The sequence below is a fragment of the Bolinopsis microptera genome, chromosome 12 (genome assembly GCF_026151205.1).
Source record: "Bolinopsis microptera isolate Bmic1 chromosome 12, MBARI_Bmic_1.0, whole genome shotgun sequence".
Classification (NCBI taxonomy): Eukaryota; Metazoa; Ctenophora; class Tentaculata; order Lobata; family Bolinopsidae; genus Bolinopsis; species Bolinopsis microptera.
In genome coordinates, this window is record NC_087083.1 from 8,479,858 (window position 1) to 8,505,603 (window position 25,746).

At 38.6% G+C, this 25,746-nt stretch overlaps 1 protein-coding gene and 1 long non-coding RNA gene across 2 annotated transcripts; one reads left to right on the forward strand and one right to left on the reverse strand.

Moving 5' to 3' along the window:
• Window positions 1-276: 276 nt before the first annotated feature.
• LOC134823871 (glutathione synthetase-like) lies at window positions 277-25,746 on the forward strand. The gene is made up of 10 exons (XM_063835468.1): window positions 277-332; window positions 672-799; window positions 22,653-22,782; window positions 22,900-23,030; window positions 23,193-23,280; window positions 24,003-24,130; window positions 24,377-24,554; window positions 24,749-24,850; window positions 25,160-25,272; window positions 25,450-25,746. The coding sequence occupies exons 1-10, from the start codon at window positions 284-286 to the stop codon at window positions 25,600-25,602; spliced, it is 1,200 nt and encodes a 399-aa protein (XP_063691538.1). The 5' UTR covers window positions 277-283; the 3' UTR covers window positions 25,603-25,746.
• Window positions 1,344-8,935, reverse strand: LOC134823828 (uncharacterized). The gene is made up of 3 exons (XR_010161327.1): window positions 8,788-8,935; window positions 8,513-8,625; window positions 1,344-2,811 (listed from the first exon to the last, which is right to left on the reverse strand). It is a non-coding gene; the product is annotated as an uncharacterized LOC134823828 (long non-coding RNA).

The window sequence follows — 25,746 nt, forward strand, 5'->3', positions numbered from 1 at the left end:
GTTTTTTTTCTCAAAATTTCAAATTTCAAATAGATTTAGAGGACAACGATTTTTAATATTTTGATTACGATTACCGATCATGCTGAAAATTACTATTGTTATCATAAGTTCCACAAAACAACTTGAATTTCTAACTTATACTCCCAAATTTCAGGGGAAACCTTTTCCTATAGCAATAACAGCTGTCCCCACTCCACTGAAAATAGAAGAGTACACTGCCCTGGAAGATATCCAGCCACATTTCAACATTGTCCTGGATAGGCTCTCTAGAGATTTTGACACTATGATGTTCTATCTGACTCCCGTCGCTGAATACGATTCGTTCGTTAAAGGTGCTTTTCTTGATTGTTAGGCTACATATTTTGGTGGAATCATTTTTATCCTCCATTTGAGTAAATTGTTAATTCGTATTCTCGCTGTTCGCTACAAATATGAAATATATTTTTACTGTTATAGTGGAGTGGTCACTTCAAGGTTTATTTATGTCTAGAATATAGATGTAGATTCTGGTGTGAAGGTGAGGCATATTACTTGACATTTGACAGCGATTCTACAAGAGTACAAGGTTTGATTAGTCAATAGTTAAGGCTGATTGGTTAATTGCTGTCACGTGACAACAACTATTCTTCTGTCCTTCACCTCCAGATTGTTAAAGTATTAAACCATCCTAGGACTGCTAGACATCTACAGTTCCTTGCCAGACTCCCACAGTGATAAGATAACTCTGGCTCTGAACAGACACGACTTTATGTACGAGGTGGGCGATATCCAGCCGGGGAAATCTCCTACTTTCAAACTGGTTAGTTATTGAATATTATTAAATAAGTAAAAGTTCTAAACAAGGGATGATTAAAAAACAACGCCCAAGTCTAATCTTTCCCTACAACAAATAACTAAATATCAAAACTTCATTGTGCCACTCTTATTACAAGCTAAATTACAGAGATATTACAGTTACTGAATATAAAATTTTTATTTGGGCCTCATTTGGTCTCATTTAATTACTTTATTCCAGTTTAGTAGTGATTGATGGAAATTTTATCCTTATCAGTAACCAGGTACTGGTAGTGAAAAAAGGTAATTTCAGATTGGGCGGCTTTTTCCGGGTTTCGCGGTAAAGTTTTATAGATAGTTACTATACTATTTAGTATCTTACTATACAGGATGAGGTTATATTCCTGTGTCAAACTTTACTTTATAGAGGGGAATACTAGGTACATCCCATAAATACATAGATATAGAAAACTGCGTTTCTTAGTGTATTTAGTGTATGCTAGTCAAGCTCTAGTCACGAAGCACGAACGGCAGGGCGTACCGAAAGGTAGAAATGAAACGAGTATATTAAAAAGGATAATTAATAAAATGGAAAAGTAATACAAAGTGAACGTCAACAGATAAAACTTCCAAGTGTTCGCTCCAAACGATTGCCGTGAATATAGATCACACTACGTGTCTAGTCACAGAGAATAGTACTCAGTTAAACTGGCTATTGACAATCGGATCCCTTAAAATGATTAAGGGGCAACTAAGAAGTGAGCTCTTCACATCCGGCTCTCCGGGTATACTCTCAAAACTTCGTCACGCCACACTGCGTGACGGCACAACGCATTTGCTTGCACCACGTGACACGCCGTCTCGCCAATGAGCACTCCACTAGCAGTCACGCTGTGGTCGCGAGGACCAACCACAGGCCTGGCTGTAAGTCAGGTGCAAAGTGAGCGGACGGCTCGTTTCAGACAGTTAGTCTGACAGTAGTTCTGCCAGCCAACCGACTTACACTCAAAATGTGTAACTCCCAAATACGAACATATAAAAACATTGGTTATTATATACCCGGAAACACATACTAAATTATACGTCCCGTAAACGTTATACTAAAACTAAGATATCCTAAAAGATATCTCTAAATACCATATTACAACATCTCTACCCAAAAATTTTTTTCGAATATTTTAAAACAATAAAATAATCGCCCTTTTCAAAATTTAAATTTCAATGCTTCCACGCATCAAAAGTCCAAAACTTAAAAATAAGTCAAGTCTCAAAATAAAATACACGGCCCTAACCCTGTGCATTAAATTTAAATCCTCAAAATTCTAAAGTTAAAACTGAACTTGACTTCCACAAATCTTCTAAAACTTTCAAATACTTCCCTTTTGCACCAAGTTGTAGAGTCTTTGGTGTTGAGTCTTCATCATTAGATAGAGATGTATCGGAATCTCTAAACGTCCTTGACAAGCAAACAAAGAAGTCAAAATAAATTCGAAAGTTTCTACGTTTCCGCCACTAAAGCAGCCCTGAGCGAGTCGTGTTGAGAGTAATGATCCTATTATCCCTATCAGTAATGTTCTGAAAGATAACACGTGTTATGCCTAAGTAAGGTACAATACCACTGCTAAGTACTAAGTGGAAAGCTAGCTATGTGAGTAAGACTATACTGTACTGAAACTAGATTCCAAAGTAAGTGTACTTCCCTATCCGGGCATCTCCTCGTCTTCTACTGGTTGAAGAGTTTTATAAGATCCGTAACTAGTCTAACGTTGTATCCTAGACGATCAGGTTGTCTCCGTTCCTCAGGTCTCCTAGTGTTATATCTGCGCTCCTCCCTCGGAGGGCTCTGTCTTCTTAGATCCACAGGAGAAAGCGATCCTGTTGTGTCAATGTCGTGCCCCACTGTATCATATGACATAGAACTGCTATGACCCATCGTTCCTTCACCAACAACCGGACTCGATGATCTTCTAGCGGCCGATCTCTCTCTAGCTGGAGTGAAGAATTCTGCAGAATTATCAACTGTTTCTACACTATCGCCTGAGGGAATGTTATGTGTGAGAGGTGTTACCGTACGAAAACTAGGATTTGTAGAATTCAGATCTAGTTGAGCAGGTCTATTAACAGCCCTAGGAGTTGAACTAAAACTAGGTTGTTTATAAATGCTATCTGCACCATCCTCCTCCATACGAAACTTCTTCGGATGAATCTCTCTTCTCCTTGCTACAACTGGTGCTCTTCTCAGTTGAAAATCTGTCTCCTCTTCACTATCACTATCGGAATAGACTACATCTCGCCTTGATGAGTCCGTCTTTAACTCAGCTTCACTGCTAACAACTTTAGGCAATGTAAAGCTAGTCTCTAGTTTCTCAGAAAACTTGTTCCTGACATATCTCTTTAACTTTCCAATGTTAAACACCTTCTTCTCTCCATCAGGCAAATCTAAACAGTACAAGTGATCATTTATCTTCTTAGAGATCTTATACGGGCCAACCCAACGAGGACCGAACTTGTGCTTTGGACAATTTATCAAAACAAAAGCTTCCTCACCTTCCTCAAAGAATGGTCCCTTAACGTGCTTATCGTGATATCTCTGTGCATAGCAAAAATCACGCTCAGCTTGGACCCTCACCTTCCTGGTGATAAACTTGAGATTCTTGTACAGCTCGTACGCTTCAACATCAAACTCATTCTCCTTCATAGGCTCTAGCTCGAAATCCTTGCGATTCTCAGCTAGCAGGCTTAAAGGTGTGTTTAACTCACGACCAAACACCAATCTGTTGCTAGAATAACCTGTGTGCCGATTCCGCAATGAGTTAAGTACAAAGACTACTCTAGATAACCAAAGATCCCAGTCCTGGTATCGTCCTGGTGGTAAGCTGGTTCTCAGTGCAGTATTCAACCGACGGTTTGCTCTCTCAACTCTTCCAGTACTACGAGAAACGTACGGTTGGCCATGAATGTACTTGCAATCTAGTGCTTGAGCTATGGTCTCGAAATACTTAGCTCTAAAACCCGGATGATTATCAGCCATCATGAATCTAGGCTGGCCAAAACGATCAATCCAAAACCTACGAATCAATGACACGCTCTCCTTAGCTGTCTGGGTCTTAGTAGGAATAGCTACCACATAATTTGACCAACAATCGGTTATAGTCAAAATATACTTGTAACCTCTAGGTGTAGCACCAACCTTCTCAGGAACTATATGATCGAAACAAATTGCTGAGTTAAAGGAGTGGAACAATATGTGCTTGAGAGGTGCCTTATTGTATGCCTGAGGTGGCTTACTTGCTGCACACCTGCAACATGCTGCGATCCATAATTTGAAACATTCGCCCATTTTCGGCCAGTAGAAATGTCGTTTACAGACCTCAAGACAATTTTCTACTCCAGCATGTGCAGTCTCCTGGTTATGCACCATGTCCAGGACAGATTCATGCAAGGATTCGGGGACTATGATCAACTCTCTACTTCCCTCCGGATCCCTCACTTCAGTCCAACGTCTCCTAAGTATCCCGTCCTTGATACTTATAAGATCAAACTGTTTCCAATAACTCAACAGTTCCTGAGGCAGTTTACTAGTCTGAATGGCAACAGGTTTCTCACCCTTGGTAACCCAACTGTAGACCTGGTTTAAAATATCATCATCCTTCTGAGCTTGTTTAATCTGCTCATTGGTAGGATTAAGAAATTTGACCCTTCTCTCTAGTGAGCTTACATCACTAGTAACCGCTGAAACATTTTCCACTGCTTCCACTACTGATGCTTCCTCTGTAGGAATAGGATCAGCCTGGGTAAGATTACAATTGCAATGACGGCTATCAACTTCAGGCGTAATTTGAACAATGCTTACAATACTAGGGTCTTCACTATTTTCATCAAACAAGAACCCCGGAATCATACTGTCCTCAACACTCACCTCATTGCAAGATTCCTCAATCAGATTACTGCAATCATCATCAACCACAGTCTCGCTGCTAACCGATACTTGCATCCTCTTAAACAGTATCGGGTGTTTACATCTATAATGCTCACGTCTCACCCGGTTTACTCCCTCTAACGCAGCATCAAGACTAAAAGTGGAACTATGACCAATGCTCGCAACATTTTCTCGAGATTTACCATAAACCTGATACTTATAACGACTAAGTCCATCACACATCTGGTTACTCTTCCCCGAGATATGCTTCATAGTAAAAGTATAGTTAGCAAGCTCCTGAAGCTTCCTGATAACAGAAGATGACATCTTTGAAAATATTGTCGTAATATTCAAGAGTGGCAGACAATCTGTGATAACAGTGAAGTTTTTAACGCCACGTAAGTAAACCGAGAAATGTTTCAGAGTCTGATATAAAGTCTCAAATTCAATCTGAGTTTGCGGCCATATCCGCTTGTGGTCCGGAACCTTACGAGAAAAGTATGCAATCACCCTCCTCTTTCCTTTGATCCACTGAGTCAAAGTGCCACCAAATGCGTGTTTAGAACCATCTAGAGTCACCTCATAACTATTTTCCGGGTCGCTAACCTCCGGAAAAGCTAGGACAGGACTTGATATCAACATGTCACGTAACCTCTGAAATGCACTCTGGCAATCTTCAGTCCACTCAAACACCTTATTTTTCCGAAGTAAAGCATAAAGGGGACGTGCTATCTCGGAGTATCCCTTGCAGAACTTCTTGGAATAGTTTAACATGCCCAAAACTGACTGCAATTCCGCTCTATTACAGGGAGGTTCTAACTTCTTAATATGCTCTATGCGAGAGTCGTTCATCCTGACTCCTTCCTTAGTTAGAGTAATACCGACATATTCAACCTCCTCACGTAAAAATCTGCACTTACGAGGTGTTAGTTTCAGATTACCCAACTTAAGACGAGCAAAGAGTACTGACAGTATCTGAATGTGAGATTTTACATCACGCGTGAATATCAGTAAATCATCTATGAAGAATGCTAACGCATCTGATATACCCAGACCGTTTATCAACCGCATGACCATTCTAGTAAACGTAGCTGAACTAGATTTCAGGCCCATGACCATTCTAGCAAACTGATACCTCTTCTGATTGTGCATGAACGCCGTGACATGCCTGGATTCCTTGGTATACGGAACCTGGTGAAAAGATTTACTCAAATCCACTGTCGAATACAGATTCTTATCGCCCACTTTGTCTAAAATGTGGTTCAAGTTAGGCAGCTCCATCAAATCATCCTGAAGCTCTAAATTTACCATTCTCAGATCCGCAACTAATCTAGAGCGATCTCCTGATGGCACCAGGAAAAGGGGAGAATTAAAATTAGAGTGGTCAGGGCATTCCTCAACCACACCAGATCTAAGCAAACCTCTAATCTGTCTATCCATTTCCGGCTGCTGCTTAAACGGAATCCTTCTCGATGGAACCCACCTAGGTTTATAGTTATCCTTGAGCTGGAGATGTGCCTCAAAGAAATTACAACAACCTAAATCAAGCTCTCCACTCGAGAAAATGGTTCTATACTCCCACACAGTCTCTCGAAGATCATTCTTGTCTTCCTCGCTTATCTTCAACTCGTCTAACTTCAACTGTTTGAAAAGACTCTCTCTATCCCATTCCTTAACTAGCGGCTCCTCATCAGCTAGCTTGCTCACCTCTGGCACTGAACAATCAGATGATATCGCATTAACCGTTTCACAGGTTATTCTCATCACTCGCTCACCAAACTCTACTGGCTTCATCTTGCCCAGCCAGGTTCTCTTACTTATCTTCACAGGCTTATCTGTAGGATTCATGACTCTAACAGGGACCATGTTGTCCTCAGACCGTATGAGAGAGTGCGCTGTGAATATGCCAGTACCTACAACCGTGTTAATATGAGGTTCTAGCTGGCCATAAACGTCATCACGTTGACTTTTAGGTCGCAACAATTTGCCTTGTATATGAGTGCCCGAGAGAGGTGGTATGATTACTGTTTCATTGCATACTACCTTCATGCAGCGTTTAGTGGGTTTAGGTGGTGTTCTAAAACATGATGAACCCTTATTAGTATACAGCAATCTATCTCTGGCATTAATATTAATCCCCTGATCAAACATCAAATCCATGCCTATCAGAACCTCTGCCTCATGAAATTCAGAAACAACAAAGGTGTGCTCAAAAGATTTTCCGGCAATTATCACTGGAAGCTTAATCTGACCGAAAGTCTTTATGCTATTTCCCGAAAAGGACTTGAGCTTGAGATTACACGACACAACCTTCTCAAACTTATCTATAAATCTGACAAATGATTCAGCAATTATAGAAATAGATGATCCCGTATCCACAAAGAAATTTGCTGATCTACCAGCACAATTTCCTCCAACCAAAATGCAGTTTCCCTTACTGCCACCAATCTCGTTACAATCCTCATAGAAGTTTAAAGGCGCCTGGTTGTTAGGTCTATACGCTCTGTTCCCAATCTGTTGGCCATAACCACTCTGATATAAAGACCCTCTGTCTTGATATCTACTTCTATTACCAGCAAATTTGCTCGGACAGTTTCTCTGAAAATGCCCTCTATTACCACACTCCCAACAACCTTCTAACTGAGAGCGAACGTTACGTGATCCCCGATTATTAGAATTAACCACTTTGCGAGTTGGCTGATAACGTGACCGAACAGACGTGTTTCTACGATCATCATTTCTCATACCACCCCTAAAACTATTGCTAACCAGATTAGGAGTCCATGATCGGCCTGTGCGCTGGTTAACTTCCGAATGGGAAGGAGGACATTCAGGACTGTAACTCTCCTGTCTAGTGCCCGTCATAAAGTGGTCACGTGTTTGTCCAGGTGCTGTAACCCTAGCTCTCTGGCCATCTAATTCAGGATTACTAATGGCGAAAATGGTATCCTGGACCTGAGTGAAACCCCCTGGTTCACCACTCACAGCTAACGTGATACGCTCAGTGTGAATTGCTAGTTTTACTGCCTCTCTATAGGAATGTAACTGGGACTCATAAAGCTTAGTCCTTACAGCTACGTCACGAGCTCCTACAACAAGAACATGCAAGCAACTCTCGTCCCTCTTCGACTCGCAGTCGTATCCGGCTTTAAAAGCAAGCTCATCTATACGTGAAATAAACTGCTGTAGGTTCTCATTTGCTAACTGACGCAATGACATGAGCTCAGTTCTATAGGCCCAAGATTGAGTAGCTGGAAATATCTCCTCTGAGTATCGCTTAATAAGAAGATCAATATTACATCTCTCATCCGGCCTAAGAGAGATTTTCTGCAGTATTTCCCAGGTGGATTCACAACGAATGTACGACAACATATACGTGCTAATATCAGAACCACCGCTATGTCCACACAGAATCAAATGCTCCTTGAACCGCCTGGCAAATATGATGAAATTAGATCCAGTTTCAAAGTAAGGAGGCTTGGGAGGCTTGGCACCCGTCAAATGTGGACCAGCGACTGAACTATTCAATGGGGTTATCATACTGTTGTCAAAATCATCCCCGATGTTCACGTTTCTAAACTTAGTAACTGTGCTAAGTGGTTCTGGCCGTACATTATCAATCTTATTCTGCAGGCATTCTAAAGCTGAATTCAACTCCTTCTCTAAATCGGAAATGTCATGGCTATCTGTACCTAAACCATCTATCTCCTCCATAGTCTTATTTATGTTTGACTCGATAATTGACGTCGCCCACTCCATTTCAGCTGCATAACTATCACACATGCTAAAACGTGAATCTAAATGTAAAAGTGCACTTACAAATAGAGTAGATAAGTACTGGAACAGGCGTACTCTTCACGTTGCTGGAAAATCTTCTAGTCAAGACTTTACTAGATTCTTTACTGGAACTGTAACTTCTACGTCTATCACTCCTGAGTAGATAAGTACGAAAAGTAAGGTTGCTAAACTTACGCAAAACTCACTAACAACCTAGGTAATACTGTACTGAATCTACAAACGGCTGTAAACTGGGTGCTCGTTAAAACGATAGAACTGGAATATACAGGTACCACAAAATGCGTAGCAACACTTACCAATTCTAGTAGGAAGTACTGAAGATCTAAGTCAACCTCCACGTAATTCTTCTGAACTGCGACGTAACCCCGAACTTAGCTTAGCAAATGACAACGTTAGGATCTAATCGAAACTATACTGAATATAGGTGATAATAGAAGGATCACGAGCAAAATAGCAACACTAAAAGTGGCCTCCAGATATAGAAAACTGCGTTTCTTAGTGTATTTAGTGTATGCTAGTCAAGCTCTAGTCACGAAGCACGAACGGCAGGGCGTACCGAAAGGTAGAAATGAAACGAGTATATTAAAAAGGATAATTAATAAAATGGAAAAGTAATACAAAGTGAACGTCAACAGATAAAACTTCCAAGTGTACGCTCCAAACGATTGCCGTGAATATAGATCACACTACGTGTCTAGTCACAGAGAATAGTACTCAGTTAAACTGGCTATTGACAATCGGATCCCTTAAAATGATTAAGGGGCAACTAAGAAGTGAGCTCTTCACATCCGGCTCTCCGGGTATACTCTCAAAACTTCGTCACGCCACACTGCGTGACGGCACAACGCATTTGCTTGCACCACGTGACACGCCGTCTCGCCAATGAGCACTCCACTAGCAGTCACGCTGTGGTCGCGAGGACCAACCACAGGCCTGGCTGTAAGTCAGGTGCAAAGTGAGCGGACGGCTCGTTTCAGACAGTTAGTCTGACAGTAGTTCTGCCAGCCAACCGACTTACACTCAAAATGTGTAACTCCCAAATACGAACATATAAAAACATTGGTTATTATATACCCGGAAATACATACTAAATTATACGTCCCTTAAACGTTATTCTAAAACTAAGATATCCTAAAAGATATCTCTAAATACCATATTACAACATAGATTAAAACTAAATATGTAAATCATAACCCCCACATATGACATAATGATGTGTACTGTGTAGTGCAACAGCACCTGTTGCAAGGTTTCAGCTCTTTCCAGTAACTATACACTTTATCAATTCTTAATACCTACTATTTATTCACATTAGCACGCATTTTGAGTAGTTATATTTTCATCTTTGTTGTTATCGTCTGCTATTCAAATACCCTTTGCAATGATGTATGACATGCCACAATTAGTTCATCATAGCTAAGAATCACAAATCCGGGTGCTTAGGAATAGCAGGATTATATTCATTGTTCTGACGTGTCAAACCCCCCAGGACATCCGCCCCAGGACCCCCCCCCCCCCCCCCTAGTACTCTAGTAATACGATATGTGTAATGTCAGACACAGCTACTGTGAACACGAATCAATAATTTCCGTTAAACTCGTTATCGCGGCTAACTCATGATAGTGATACTAGTGTTGCGGGACTCACAAGACCAGGCAATAATTTCGTACTACGGCCTGCTTTATTCTGAATTTTGCAGTTTGTTATTGCAGTTTGAATCGTGTGTAAGTGTCCATTGTCTGTCAACAGGTGCTCTGAGCTGCTCTAACCATTATGAGCCGTTCTGAGCCGATCTGATCCGTTCTGATCCGTTCTTTCAAAGCTTCTTTTGTAATGTGTCTTTCCTTGCAATAGCCACGGCGAAGTTATTGACTACCAATATTCTGTATTATATATTTTTAGTACCTTTTTAGTTTTTTGTTGATATGAGCGACGTTTTACTTTTATACAACTCATATTTTGAATATACATATTTTTCAAAATTTCATTCTTCATCAGATAATGTCTTCACAGTCAGCATTAGGACTTCGCAAGAAAATCGAACACACAATTGGCAAGCAGATCTTTCAAAAATATTGTCAAAAGAGAACAAAACATTCAGGACCAACGATTGTGCCCCCGATTCCCAACAACAAATTCATCGATAAACTCCCTGAAGGTGTAGTGTTGGAAGGGGCGAACCTTGCAGAAAAGAAGCATCTTGAAGCGTATGAAGCAGAGGTTAAAGTGTATCGCTATTTGGAGGAGGTCAATACGAATAATCTAGTTATCCATCAACTAGATTATACACATGAACAGTATTCTGCTTTTATTCCAGAACATCGTTGTAACAAGACAAAATGCAAGAAAGGCTCAGAGGATCATTTCTGTCACAAAACATTAAGGGAACATGAAGGAGAATGCGATTTTATCGTTATAGGAGATAAATTCGTGGCGGTGATTGAAGTTAAAGGGCTTTCACTCCAAAAGACAGGAGAAGACATGATTAAGTTAGATGGATGTTGTGACAGCACGGTAATGCAAAGGAAAAGGATGAGGGACCTCATCAGATCAATAAACCCCTTAGTGACGGTGTTCGAGTTTACAATGTTTCCGAATATTTCCATGGAAGAGGTGGAAGAGCAATATCTCTCTGATGAGACAATCCTGTTCAGAGAGGATTTAGAAAACTTGGTACTGATTATTTACTGCTGTGAAGCGTTCTTATTCTCACCTGTCACAACGTTGAGTATGAAGACTGCCAGAGAAATGTTATGTTGCAGTCTTTTAGGATTGTGGTGCGTGAACCAAGACAATAAATGGGATTTAGATGAATGTAGCCTCTCCAAATGTGTAAAAGATGTAGATAATAAACTCAAGAGTTCACTTGTAATAAGGAAATTGGTTGAAGAAGCAGAACTTAGCCAGGGCTTAAAAAAGAAAAAAGGAAAAAAGAAGAAGAACTATCCTCAAAATCCCAGGATGGTTCAAGCTCCGGATCTCTTCATAAAATATCTCAAAATAAATTGCCTGACGCAATGCCAGCTGGATGTATTCAGTAGTGATGAGAGATTCCTTTGGGTGGACGGTCCTGCTGGATCAGGCAAGTACTTTTTTATTACTTTTTAAAATTAATCTGTAACCTAAGATATTTTTTACAAAGAGGGTAATAGAAATCATCAAAACGTTGGAACCCCTTGAAAATTAACAATAACGCGGTTCATTGAAAATGGTTTTAAATGTCCTATCGATTAAAAATGATTTACTGACAATATAATAATAATAATATTTAATCTTCACTATCTAATTAGGCAAGACGGTTGTGATGTTAAGTAAGATAATCGACCTTGCTCTGACCACACCACCAGAGGTGAGGATACTTCTGATGTTTACAGGCCATGCTAACAACCCAGCTCCACGTGATGCAATGTTCTTACTGAACAATATCAGACAGGATATAACATGTGTGATGACAAAATGTGGTTGTGAGACATGCTTTGAAGTAATTCATCGCGATGAGGGTGATAAATTGAACAGAACACGCACATTATTATCACAGCAACTATCTGATAACACCAATAAAATCGTATTACTGAATATTGGCACTGGTTTAGCTAAAAGTATAGACAGCTTGATTTCGAGGTTTGATCACGTGTTTGTCGACGATCATCAGTCGCCCGATGAACTTGTCATGATGGAGTATTGTAAATCTATATCATTAGCACATGCAAATTTTATATCTGAGGGACTGCTTCCTATCGTGAAGAACAAAGACACCAACCAAACTAGCATTTGGATATTCTTTGATAAAGCACAATCTTTTTCTGCTAATCATATGCATTTCATGGACGATCATCATCCATTTATAGCTCTTAGGGACGAATTTATAAGCTATTTTGTAAAGTCAGAATTAACAGTTAATCTCAGGAACACATACGAAATATCTACTGTATTATCATTAATCAGAAAAAAACATTTTACTGGGGAATCAGTCTACAGTTTGCCTGGACAAGAGAGAGGACACTATCTTCGGGGACCTAAGCCTACCATTTACGTACTGCAAGACCTTAAAACCACTTCCTGGATTAATATTTTGTTCAGAGAGCTGGAGAATTTAAAAGGATGTGGCAGTTTTCTCAAAAACAAGGATATCGCAGTTCTACACTCTGTGAATATTGATCAAATACGACAAGTTGAGTCTATTATTTGCGATGTAGTGAGGAAGTGGAATACTGCTGCAGATGACAAGATTACAGTGCATACTACAGCTAACTCTGCGTCAGCAGAGTGGCCAGCTGTTATCTGTATTAATTGTACCTTCTGGACATATTATGATGAAAGTCAGGGTGGGAAAAATCACGAAGAGACAACTTATAGTACCTCTATGTCATCACTTTACTCTGCAATCTCGAGAGCCAGAGTATCCTCAACAGTCATCTTCAATAATTACAAACCAAAAACCTGTAAATATACAGATAAACTCTTAAAAGAACTAAAACAGCGTCGTGATGTGTGTAGAATAATTGAGGTTTGACTTTTGATCAGTTTCAATACGGTATAGGTAACAATAACATTGCCAGTATTCAGCCCAAAATGACAAAGATTAGGATAATAAAACAGCTTGTTTTTAGAATATCGAACCCTTGACTCATGATTTGTGATGTGATATGTTGGTTTCTTTTACGATAGTGTAAACGCGATAGCAGCATTATTATTAAGAATCTGTACGCCATTTCTTTATTTAGTTCTGTACTCCACATTCCACCTCACAGAACTTTATCCGGTTAACCTTTTATTTTGTGTAGCTTGCGTTTGCTGTGACTTGACTTTGAGTGTAAAGCGCAACAAATTTGGATGTGTTCGTCTGCTACAGGGACTAAAGGATTTCGCGGTAATTTTGACCAAAAGATTTCGCGGTATATTAAACTATACACAAAATTTTTCCTGGTCTGCTATGCTTGCTATAATATTTGGTGCTGTAATAGTTGCAAATCTGGCTTATGTTATAAGTAGTGTCTCAATATTGAGATTTAGAACTTAATAGCTTGGTGCTTGTCCAACTGGAATGAAGACATGCATTTCATACCTACCCGATCCATTTTTATTAGGACCGTGTTGTCGTTGATATGACATGTTGATATATCAACTGTAGAACAAAACAGGGAGTTGCTAGGTGTTACGTTGGGAGCTATAAATATACATAATTTACATGCCTTTCTGTGTGACTTCAATCTTATTTCAGGTGGAGCTATTAAGGCCAACGTATGCCCACTGACTTTTGGCCCACCCTGTATGAAAAATGAAAATGAATAATTATCCTTACACTCCCTTTCCTAGTTGGTCAGTTGGTCAGTTTTGCTCCGAAAAGTTCGCGAACTGGGGTCTTCGCCTAAAGTTCGGCATTTTTTTTTCAGATTCGAATAACAATAAAAATTATAAATTATTGGGCTCGAAAAAGGCTAAAATTAAAGTTTAACTCAGTTTAGTTTTACGTGTACTTAAGGTTGTATCCGTGGCATGAAGTATGTTGTGAAATGTTTAATATGGGCTTCTTGGAGTATTTTTTTCGCTTAGACCTCAAAAGCTCAAACGAACTTTTGATTAGTTCGCGAACTGCAGTTTGGGTGCGGAAGGCCCGGCAGTATCCAAATAGCCCGACCCCTGTTCGCGAACAACTGTTCGTGAACAGGTGTTCGTGAACAACTGTTCGTGAACAGGTGTTCGTGGACAACTGTTCGTGAACAGGTGTTCGTGATACCAGATCATATGACTGCATAATAACAGTAGACAGTCTTCCTCGCGATGATGTGAACCCCTTGATACTGAATCAAGCAGGGTTCACATCATCGCTGGAACGTTTGGTTCACATTATCTTTTACTTGAACAGTGACAAATTTAAATTTAATCTAAATTTATCACAGATCATAGTAACAGACTGAAGTGTAGCACAGTTCCAGGGGTGTAGGAATGATTTTTTTCATGGGGGGGCCAAATTCAAAATATTTTTTGGCGCTTCGCGCCACACCCTAAATTTTTTGGCGCTTCGCGCCAAACCCTGAATTTCGAGGATTTTTCACGTTTGCCGCGACAAATCGCGATTTTTCAGATTCTGGCCTCACGACAAATCGCCATTTTTTTCAGTTCTCCGCGTCAAATTGCGCATTTTCCTTTAAATCTACGGACCAAATTCTCGTTTTCTATAATTAGTATATGAAACCAATCAGTATCGCATCCACAACCTTTCGAATGTAGGCACGGACTTCAAAAAACCGAAAACAGAAAAATATATTTTCGGCTCAGAATGATCAAGGTAGCATAAAACATGAACTAAAGTAATTTCCAGAAAAACTTTGAAAAATTTTGACTTAGAAAATTTTCGGGCCGAGTCACTCTCGATACGTACCTCTGAAAGCAGAGCTCCCGCTTCCGAGCTCGTATTGCGAAGGGGAGGCCTGCCTTCCGAGATCGCATTACAAAGGCCAAAGGGGAACCCTCGAGTCCAAAATCATATATCGAACTTCGAAAACCGAAAAAAATATTTTTGGCTCATAATGATCAGGGTAGCATGAAACATGAACAAAAGTAGTTTTCAGAAAAACTTTGAAAAATTTTGACTTAGAAAATTTTCGGTCCGAGTCATTCTCGATACGTACCTCTGAAAGCAGAGCTCCCGCTTCTGAGCTCGTAATGCGAAGGGGATGCCTGCCTTCCGAGATCGCATCACAAAGGGGAACCCTCGAGTCCAAAATCATACATCGAACTTCGAAAACCAAAAAAAATATTTTTGGCTCATAATGATCAGGGTAGCATGAAACATAAACAAAAGTAGTTTTCAGAAAAACTTTGAAAAATTTTGACTTAGAAAATTTTTGACTAAATAAATTTTCGGGGAAAAAATTTTTTTTCCCAAAAATTTTTAGAAACCTAAATTAAAAAGTTGGCCCTTTTTGGCCCCTTGCCCAGATTTCATGAGGGGGCGATGGCCCCCCCTGCCCTTCCGCTTCCTACACCCCTGCACAGTTCACCAACCATACTATAAGTTATATCTTGATGCAAGATAGTTATAACTTATAATAACTTATAAGGTATCTTGATGCAAGCAAACTACTTTGGAACTATTATTTAGAACAGCTTTCTTTAACTTGAACATTTACAAATTTTATTTTAATTTAAATTTATCACAGATCATAGTAACAGACTGAAGTGTAGCACAGTTTAACTACACTTAAACTTCGAGACTTAAATATATCTTGAGTAGCTTTATATACAAGTAAGCAGACAAGGAGGAAGGTTGAGACCAAATATGATGAGTCCAGCTGTCCTTATAGTTATAGTACATAGCTGTCCTATTACATAGCTGCTCCACTTCCAGTTTACTAACATTCAGTTCTCTTTAAGTTTAAGTTCTCTGTTTAAGAATTACATAATTGTATCAATTCCGTCCCAACTCAGAGGAAGAAAAAAGAAAAGACAATCGGACGGATTGCATGATCTTGATTAATTTTTGTTTGCTACTTTCCTATTAAAGTCTTAAGTCGTGCATTATAAAAAGTATTGCTTTCATAAAATTATAACGTGGTAGGCACCAAAGTTATTTTAATAAAAGACGTAGGTAATTCAGCAAAACTGAACACGTACCTCCGATCATATTTTGTGATTTGTATTTCGTATGAGCTCTGAAAATTGGTTAAAATCTAATTAACAAAATATGGGTTCCACATATTTTCATAATCTAATATCCGAGCAAGGTACATGTCTTATGAATTCTTGAATGATGTTCCAAATCTTTTCCTAGATTGAAAAACACATACCTTCCCTGTGACGCAAGGCAAATTTCCGTCGATTCATAATTATTGGCTTGTCGCGGCGCCGCGATTTTTGGCCAAAATAATCGCGATTTTCTTTTGTCCTTACTAAGGACAAAAGGAAATCGCGATTATTTTGGCCAATAATCGCGGCGCCAATTGTATAATACAATAATGTATTACCAGTTATAGGAATATTACCACATTTAGGAAACTAATTCAATATAGTGGTAAATTATAGGCTGCAAATCACACCAGGAACATTTGTTCCGTGTTCGTCCCTCACTACATCGGATATTTTTGACCTCTATAAATCTCCTATTCAAAAAGGTGTACAGATGCCTACCCTGCAGACTGTGTGACCATATTAGGGCATCACGTGATCACATCCGACTGATATGCACTAACATGTGCTCGCATATTTCCTATCAGTATATTTTGTCTTTCAATCAACTGTAAGGAACCCACTGGTTGTTTGACAAGCAAATTTTTAATACCATTATTTATCATTTCCTCAAGTTTTACGTTCTCTACTTGATACTGCTTTCAATTACATAGTTTTATCATTTCACTGATAAAAGTATGTCCATCCTGCTTCATCGTTAGAAAATTGTATCGTTTCGAAGCAGTGATCGGTATTACAAAGGTTAAGATTTATAATGTGCAATGTATTTCGTCCACAAAAAGGTCGAATACCGCAGTGATCGATATCAGTTCGAAAGAGCAGATAAAAGAAAATGTTTTTACTACACTGATGAAAGTATGTCCATCCTATAATATTTTTATTTGGTTGTTTCATGGTTACTTGGTTAATCTCACCATTATGCTCACATTGTTTTATAAAACCCGAAATGTTTTTCTATTTTCTTGCTCCGACCTCGCTACTTTAAGAGAATTTATTTTTGGATACACCACATTGGATATTTTTGACCTCTATAAATATTGTATTTTTAAAATTATAAAACTTTTAAAGAACAGTTACCGTTTGGAAAATGTATACTTAACTCACAACTATTATTATATTTATATCAAATAAAAGTTCTAAACAAGGGATAGTTAAAAAACAACACCCAAGTCTAATCTTTCCCTAAAAAACTAATTATCAAAACGTCACTGTAATTTCTGCCAATATTTCTTATCATAAGCTAAATTACGGGGATAATTCAAATCAAAAGTATTACTCATAAACACATAATTACTCTTTGTTTAAAACAATACTCTCAGTCATTAAATATAGACAGTTAACTTTAGCGAAGGCTTCAGCGTCTTCAATTTTGACCATTTAAAAGTTTAAAGACTTCACCGTTTTTAATATAATCAATAATAATAGATGTGGATACTGGCGGGGAGGTGATAATTGCAAGCGAACTTGCAGATGTCAAAGATCGGATAAATAGTTGTCTCTCGGAAATCAAGCATTGGATGGTTGGAAACTTTATGAAACTCAATGAGTCGAAGACAGAACTACTTGTCCTAGGCAAATCAAAAGTTCTTAAAGACTGCAAAATGGAGGTGACGATTCAGTTCGGAAACTCAACTATCACTCCAACTGAATGTAAAGGTGACAGCTGGAAGAGTCTTGGGGTAAAGTTTGATAAGTCTCTTACCATGGAAAGACAAATTAATAGTGTCAAACAGAAATGCAGCTGGACAATGATGAATCTAAGGACGATTGGGCGCTATCTGGATGAAGGAGTGAAACTCATGATGGTAACACAGCTTGTAATATCAAAGCTAGACTACTGTAATTCTCTCTACATGAACCTACCAAAGACACGACTAAACAAGCTAAGATCAACCCTCAATGGTGCCATACGGTTCATCTACAACATCAAAGACCGATCAGAAGACCTACTTCCCTACTACAAGAGAGCACATATCCTTCCTCTTGACCAAAGGATTTTCTTTAAAGTCTTCCTGTTAACATTAAATCATATAAATTTATTTTGAACTTAGTAACAATTTCAAGGAACTAATAGAAATTTAAGATTTCAGTTCTATTCTAATATTCACGTATATTAAACACAATTATATTGTTATGTATCATATGATTTTGTAAACATTGGCCGGCGTACCAAAAACTGGTCCCCCAAACAAACAAACTTATAAAGCTGTGCATGGGATTGCACCGGCCTACATACAGAATCTTGTAGTGATTGAAAACCCATCGAAAATAGCTAGTACAAGATAAAAAGTAGAAGGAGATTGTTACAGACTAAAAAGGAGATTGTTACAGACTAAAAACTACAAATAGTAAAATTGATCAACGTCGATTCACCAACTACGCACCAACTGCGTGGAACTCACTTCCCTGGGAGATACGATCACTACGCAACGTAGACAGTTTCAAAGGTAGCCTTAAACATTATTTATATGACCGTATGTGATTAGTGCTGTTTTTTCTTTGTTCTTATGATTTGTTGGAGGGTGTATCTTTATTTATTAGTGCAAAGTGTATTATTATATTAATAAACCTTCCTATGATTCCTTTAGGCTATAAGTATATTATGTTACTTTTGAAGTGTTTTTCTGGTGGTTTATTGTTAATCGTAGTGTGGTATATATCAATAAATCTTCCTATGATTACTATATGATATATTTAAAGTTTTTATTTTTCCTAAATAGATTTGTTTTTGAGATGATTTAGTTGTTTGCTGCTGGATATTTTCACCTCACCTTTTAGAACCGCTCTGACGGACATGGTTAGTACCTGGTACTTGTGTCAGTTGCTAACCATATGGGCGGTATACATATACTATATCATTTCATTTCATTTCATTTCATGGTGAGTACGTCATGATCGACAAGCTGATGAGGTGATACATATTTTGTATTATAGAAGGCGTGTAACACTTGTAACAAAAGATATATTATATCCGTCTGCTGACTCTTCCTGTTTGTGATTGGACGGATCAGCGTCACGTGACATAACACCTTTATTACAATTGGTCAGGATCACGGTCAGAATCAACGTACCGATCAGAATAAATATAATTCAGTTTTTATTATGATTGTTATACGTCATTGTGTTGGTTACCTACCTTTATTGTATAGAACCTGTTCGAGTTGTTAACAAGACGATCTCCTTGTTCTTTCGTTGCAGAATCAACATGTTCTTTGTTTGAGTAACACAACAATTTTGAGGAATAAGGAAGCGTTATTGGGCTGTAAAACCAACTTAAGGGGGGGGGGGGGGGGGGGGGGGACCGGTGACCGAAATTTTTAGGGGGTCCCGGACCCCAACAGCCAAACGGTGCCCGCGGGGCAGCCACGCCCATATTTGGTCCAAATTAGGCCCAATTTAGCCAAATACCCTGAACATGCCCAAAACCATGTTTTGGGATGCTCTACTTGTAGCTACTAGTCTCCTGAACACACATATTAAGTTTTATCAAAATTGGATAAAAATTGACCGAGTTATGGGATAAAAACCATATGCCCATATTTGGGCATACGCACCAAATTTCATCGATTTTGGCCCATAAATTGATCAAATATCAATATTTTTGAATGAAACCAACTTTATATGGAAGTTAAGCCTATACTACACATTCTCAATGATTATCAGCTCAATATCTACCTAACTGTGGATTCTGTGTTCAAATAATCGCAAAAAATGAACAAATTTGCCTAAATTGGGCCTAATTTGGACCAAATATGGGCGTGGCTGCCCCGCGGGCACTGTTTGGCTGTTGGGGTCCGGGACCCCCTCAAAAGTTCGGTCACCGGTCCTAGTTTGTTGGTCAACTGCTATCTCGAAACCAAGTTTCACAAAAAAATCGATTTCTCTTGCAACGTTGAAGTTGTACAGGTGAGGAACAGTCACCAAAATGAGTTGCTTACCTGCTGTGTTTTGTCGTGCTCTGCTCTTCGCTCAAGTTCGATCAGTTAAGGTGAGGATTGCCTCGATCTTTCGGTTTCAGCCCTAGGTCAAGAGCTGTAGAACCAAAGGATCAAAATATATGTTGCTTGTTGCTCGCATTCTAAACTATAAAACATCGGTTTTGGGGGATAAGGAAGTGTTTATAGGTTCTAAAACATAGCTATATCGATTTTTCGTGAAATTTTAGGTCAGAAACGGTCATCAAAATGAGTTAATAAGAAGGTCGATTTCTCGGTTATTTTTGAGCTTTCGTTCAGAAAATAATTTGGAGCCCTCAAAGGGGGGGGGGGGGGGGGGGGGGGGTGTAACAAGGAGGCGTTACACGTGTTACAAGCCTTCTATAATACAAAATATGTATCACCTCCTCAGCCTGCCGAACATGTACTCACCATAAAAATGTAAACAAACAATTATCACCTCCTCAGCTTGCCGAATATGTACTCACTATTAATTTAAACAAACTATTATCACCTCCCCGCCAGTATCCATATCTATTAATCAATTCAATATTATTAAAACAAGTATTCACTCGTTTTCCTTCCATTCAACTGCCAGCATTATAAACTTTCAGTTCACAGCTGCGCAATCACGCCACTGCAACAAGGTATTTGATAATAGCTTTGGCACGTATATTTGCTTGAGGGCGAGAATAAAATCAAATAAATTATTCCCTTTGAACAACACTTAGCAACATATACTCAGATATGACAGTGAAGTACGGAAGTTTAAACGATGAAGAACCAGAAAATATAAGCACGGAAAAAAGCCTTGATGAGCTAACCCAAGAACTGGGCCTAGGAAAGGCTCACTGTTTTGTTTGGAGCAGCCTCGCCTCCATTATGATGATACAAAATATGGTTTACTTGCTAACAACTGTTCTAATGCCTTATCTGAGCTGTGAATGGGAATTGAGCGGCCCTTTTGAAACTGCTATTGCTTCCTCACTTTCTATTACTTTTTGTCTAGGTGGCATTTTCCTTGGCAATCTCGCTGACAACTATGGACGCAAAAACATTATCGTTATCACTTCGGCAACCCACCTTCTGTGCGGTGTCCTGGCAGCTTTCTCGCCCAACCCAATGGTCTTTCTACTTGTTCGTACACTGCAAGGGATCTGCAACGGTGTGGGTGGCCACGTTTGTTATGTGCTTGCTGTAGAGATTGTCGGTTTTGAGTACAAGGAACTTGCAGTTTTTTTCATGGTATTGAGTTCCCAACTTGGTGGCTTATATCTGTCGTTGATGGCACACTTTCTTCTCAACGAAATAGGCTGGCGTTATTGGTGTGCAGCTCTAATGGTTCCATTGCTACCAGGACTGCATGGATTGTTAGTTGTCCCAGAATCCCCGCGATATCTGTTTGTAAAAGGAAAAACAGAAGAAGGTCTTCTTAGTTTAAAGACCCTGTACAGATGGAACTGCAGATCTTTTCCTGAGTCGTATTCTGGGAAGAATGCAGTGAAGCTCGAAAAAAGAGCGGAAATTTGTGCATTGTTCCGCCACGGCTATGCTAAAACTACAATTTTCGTTACTGCTATGTTTACTCTGAACTCCTTCATTTACTTATCATTTGCAGCTTATTTGCCATTAGATTCTTACAAAAGTCGTGAATCTACTACAAAAGTCGTCGTTGGATTGCCTAAATGTAGTAATAGTCTAAACCAAGAAGCCTTGGTTGGCACGTTAGTAGCATTGTCAGGTGATGTACTCGGAAGCATATTGGCAGGACTTGCTGGAAGAAAAATAGGGAGAATATTAATGTTGAAGAGTCTTGGATTTCTAACCATGTTGACTGCAATCTCGATTTACTTTGACCTGAACTCAATCTTGAAAAACATACTCAACATGATGGTTCGATTGGGTGTTACCGGATTCAGACAAACACTTTTCTACATCGCTGTGGAGGCTTACCCTACAGTTCTGAGAAGTACCTCTTCAGGATTCACCAGCTGTTTTGGAGAGGTTGGGGCGATTTTTGGTAGTTTTACGACGTACAGTATTTACCCTGTTAGTCCCGTGGCGGTTGTTTCTCTGATGGTTTGCTCTGCGGTGGTGCAGTTTGTTTTGGCGATGCTTTGGAATACGGAGACTAAGGACAATGCTTTAACAGACATCAAGGAAGAAGAGTCTGAATGTGGTTTGGAAAATTAAAGCATGGACTTTTAAGTAACAAAATAGTAGAACTATCTAAGTAATTATTTGTGAAAAACTATAGTAATGTTTTGAGTGATAGTTTGAGTGTTCATTTTGGAAGCATGGATTATGAACATACATTTTAATAACAAAAGTTTTATTCAGAACTTGTAGTTTCTGTTTTTTTGGTCAATAGAAAAAGAAGCAAAATATCTATTACCCTGCGCATTTGCGACAAATATTTTGCTAATCAGTCATGCCCAGTAAATCGAAGTTGCTTTCCAAAAACAAATAAAAGAAGTTTTTTAAAAAAGCAAAAAGATTAATTTTAAAATAAATTTAAAAATGTAAAATATTTTCAGGTGGAATTCAACTTGGTGGCAGCAAGTCTGGGAGGATTGTCAGAAGGAGTGTGTGATTACCACAGCACACTGCTCAACCAGTATAACATGGACATTTCAAGATATCATCACAAAGTCAATATCATACAAGGTGAGCTGCAAAGTTGGGATTCAGAACCAGGTTATGAAAATTAGAACGCATCATGAGATTAAAGTTTACATTATAATATCGTAGTTATCATTTATTCCCAGTTACAATGTCTTTTAGGGTACAGCGATGGGCTCCGTTTGGGATACGAATTGTACAGAGAAAAGTACAGCTGCAGCGGAAACTGTGTGGTTGTCATGATCAATCAAACTGACGATACTGATCACCAATTCAACTACTTTGACCAGCAAGTAAATAACTATTAACTAAATATATGATACAGCAGAAGTAAAATTTAACTTTTTTAAATATCCTTACCTTTTACTTTAAAAAACCATGAATTCATTGATTAATATTAATTATATACCTATTAATTTATAGACCCAACAAGTATAACACTAACACTATTTCAGTTGATATTAAACGCATTAGAACGAGCAGCAGTACCCACAAAACGCTACTCCGCTCGGTACTTAGCAGCTCACGGTACTACAAAGAACGGTCAGTCTAACGATATTTCGGTCAAACAAAATTGCAATTTTATGCCATTTATTACAAAACGAATTAGGGCATGATGGCATGATAATTTAATTGCATTGACCTCAGCCCTTATGTATTCGAAATATGTGATGCTAATGAAGAATGAAGATGGGATAATAATCCCGGGTTCTTCCAAGAATTCAGACTTATCAACCTCGTCAGGTATTATTAAATCTAACCTTAAAAAGCACTTGCTATCCCTCCAAAATCGAGATGACCCCAATACATGGTAACTAATTTATATTATATCTCAAATTCTACATCCGGTACGGCTCTGCACACATGATATCTCTCTGCCATGAAGCATGGCTAACCTTTTAAACTATGATTTAAAAACTAAACCTAAACTAAAACTCAACTGGGCTCTTCTGTGTCACCAAACTAAACCAATAAGTAATTTTAGATTGTTATATTTTTCTATATTTGTATAATAAGTGTATTGACGAATAGTGGATGGTTAAGGGGGTTTCAAGCACAGGTCACTCTCAAATCCTAAAGATAAGCAGTGGCCTTCGGCACTTGAAACCTCTTCAAACCTCCCCTGATTTATTTATTATTGATATTGTTTGATTGTGCCGTAAAAATAAATATTTGTTTTACTAAATATTTGTTTTATTAATTCAATATTTAAGGGACTTAAAGCCTTACTCGTAACTATGGTTGTCACTCTTTACTTAATTTAGGTCGGTATATGGTGGAGGGGAAAGAAGTCGCGATGGTTTACTTCAGAACTTTGTACGATCCCAGACATTTTAAGTCTGATGACATATGGAGGCTGAGGCGTGATCTGGAGCTTAGTGCTGCTATAACAGTTAAGCCTGAACAAATGTTTGTGTACTTTTATTTGATATTCAAAATCTTTTCGTTTAGAGCATACGAGTTTACATAAGTATTAATATTAATATAATCTTTTTTAGAACCAAACATCTTTTTTATAACCAAACCAATAATGGCTTTAATATATAATATATATGTTCATCGTGACGTCACGCGCTTAGCAACACAAAACAACGTGACGTCACACGCTTAGCAACACATAACAACGCGCAACCTTAAGGTTCCGTGTGTGCGCCACCAACTGGTAAACACGAAGCTATTCCAAATGGTACTTACTCAGAGAAGTGTGTTAGACCGCTACACTCCATCCTCTGCTGTTACTGATAAGATACTGGAGCTGTTTTGCGAGACACTACACCTTAATCCGGACGTGGAAGGGGACAAGAACGCTCAACTAGGTTTTTATTTATTCATTAACATGTCAGTTAGTTAGCAAGTCCCAGGGCTTATAAGGGGCTCCAAGTATGTTAATCAGTCTTCACTTCTATCAACGAGCAACAAACCTTTTAAACATGATAGGCATAATGTTGATAGGTGAAAATTATCAAATTATTTGTTATATAGTAATGTTAAAAGTATTTAAACATGATAGGCATAGATCACCCGGACGGGTACGTTATGAAGCCCCAGCGAGAAGGAGGAGGACACAACATCTGGGAGGAGGAGATGAGAGAGAAGTTGTTATCTTTATCAGGTGAGAGTAATGGTAAATACTTTACATCTGGGAGGAGGAGATGAGAGAGAAGTTGTTATCTTTATCAGGTGAGAGTAATGGTAAATACTTTACTTTTACCATAGTAGTGAGGAGTATTTATAGTATCCCAATGAAAAAAACACAGTTTTCCATAATCTCTGTGACTTCACCTGATTTATCCGAACTCAGTAATAGATGGAGATAAGGCAAAGAGAATTAACTTTAACTTAAATTCACAGAGATTCTGAAATAGAGATTATTAGTTACATATTAAAACATATATTATAATAATCAGAATTATTAAATCAGGGGATCCTGCACGAGCTCAGTACATTCTTATGAAGAGGATAACAGCCCCGAGGAGGAAGAATAAAATAGTTAGAAGGGGGGTGATGTCAGAAAGGTTCAATACTGTGTCCGAGGTTTGTGTCATGGAATTCATGAATAAAATGGAAAAAATGAAACAAGTTATAATCAAAAAACATTTTTGCACGTGCAAATACGTTTCTTGTATTAAAAGAAGCTATATATGATTAGGTTAATTCAACGACCTTGTATATCAAAAGCGTTGCAGCTTTTTAACAGTTCCCCCGTTTCAGTTTGGATGTTTCTCGGTTTACTGTACTGATGGGGCAGGAATTGTAAAACAAAATAAAACTGTTGGACCCCTCATCAGGACGAAGGTAGCCGGAGAAAACGAGGGTGGTGTCGGTGTAGGGATTGCTGCCATAGATTCCCCTTATTTTGTCTAGATTTACCTTGAATCTTGATGTTGATTATGCATGGGGCATTGACCAATGACCATAATTATAAACTGATAAAAGCATTATCTTATTAAATTTATTTATCATTTATCGATTTTTCATCATTCCTGAAAACATAACTTTAAAAAAACA

Coding starts and splice junctions, on each gene's coding strand:
- LOC134823871 (XM_063835468.1), top strand. CDS start 284: ATGATGTTCTATCTGACTCCCGTCGCTGAATACGATTCGTTCGTTAAA. Junction 333..671: donor ATACGATTCGTTCGTTAAAG/GTGCTTTTCTTG, acceptor AAACCATCCTAG/GACTGCTAGACATCTACAGT. Junction 25,273..25,449: donor GGTTCAATACTGTGTCCGAG/GTTTGTGTCATG, acceptor CCCCCGTTTCAG/TTTGGATGTTTCTCGGTTTA.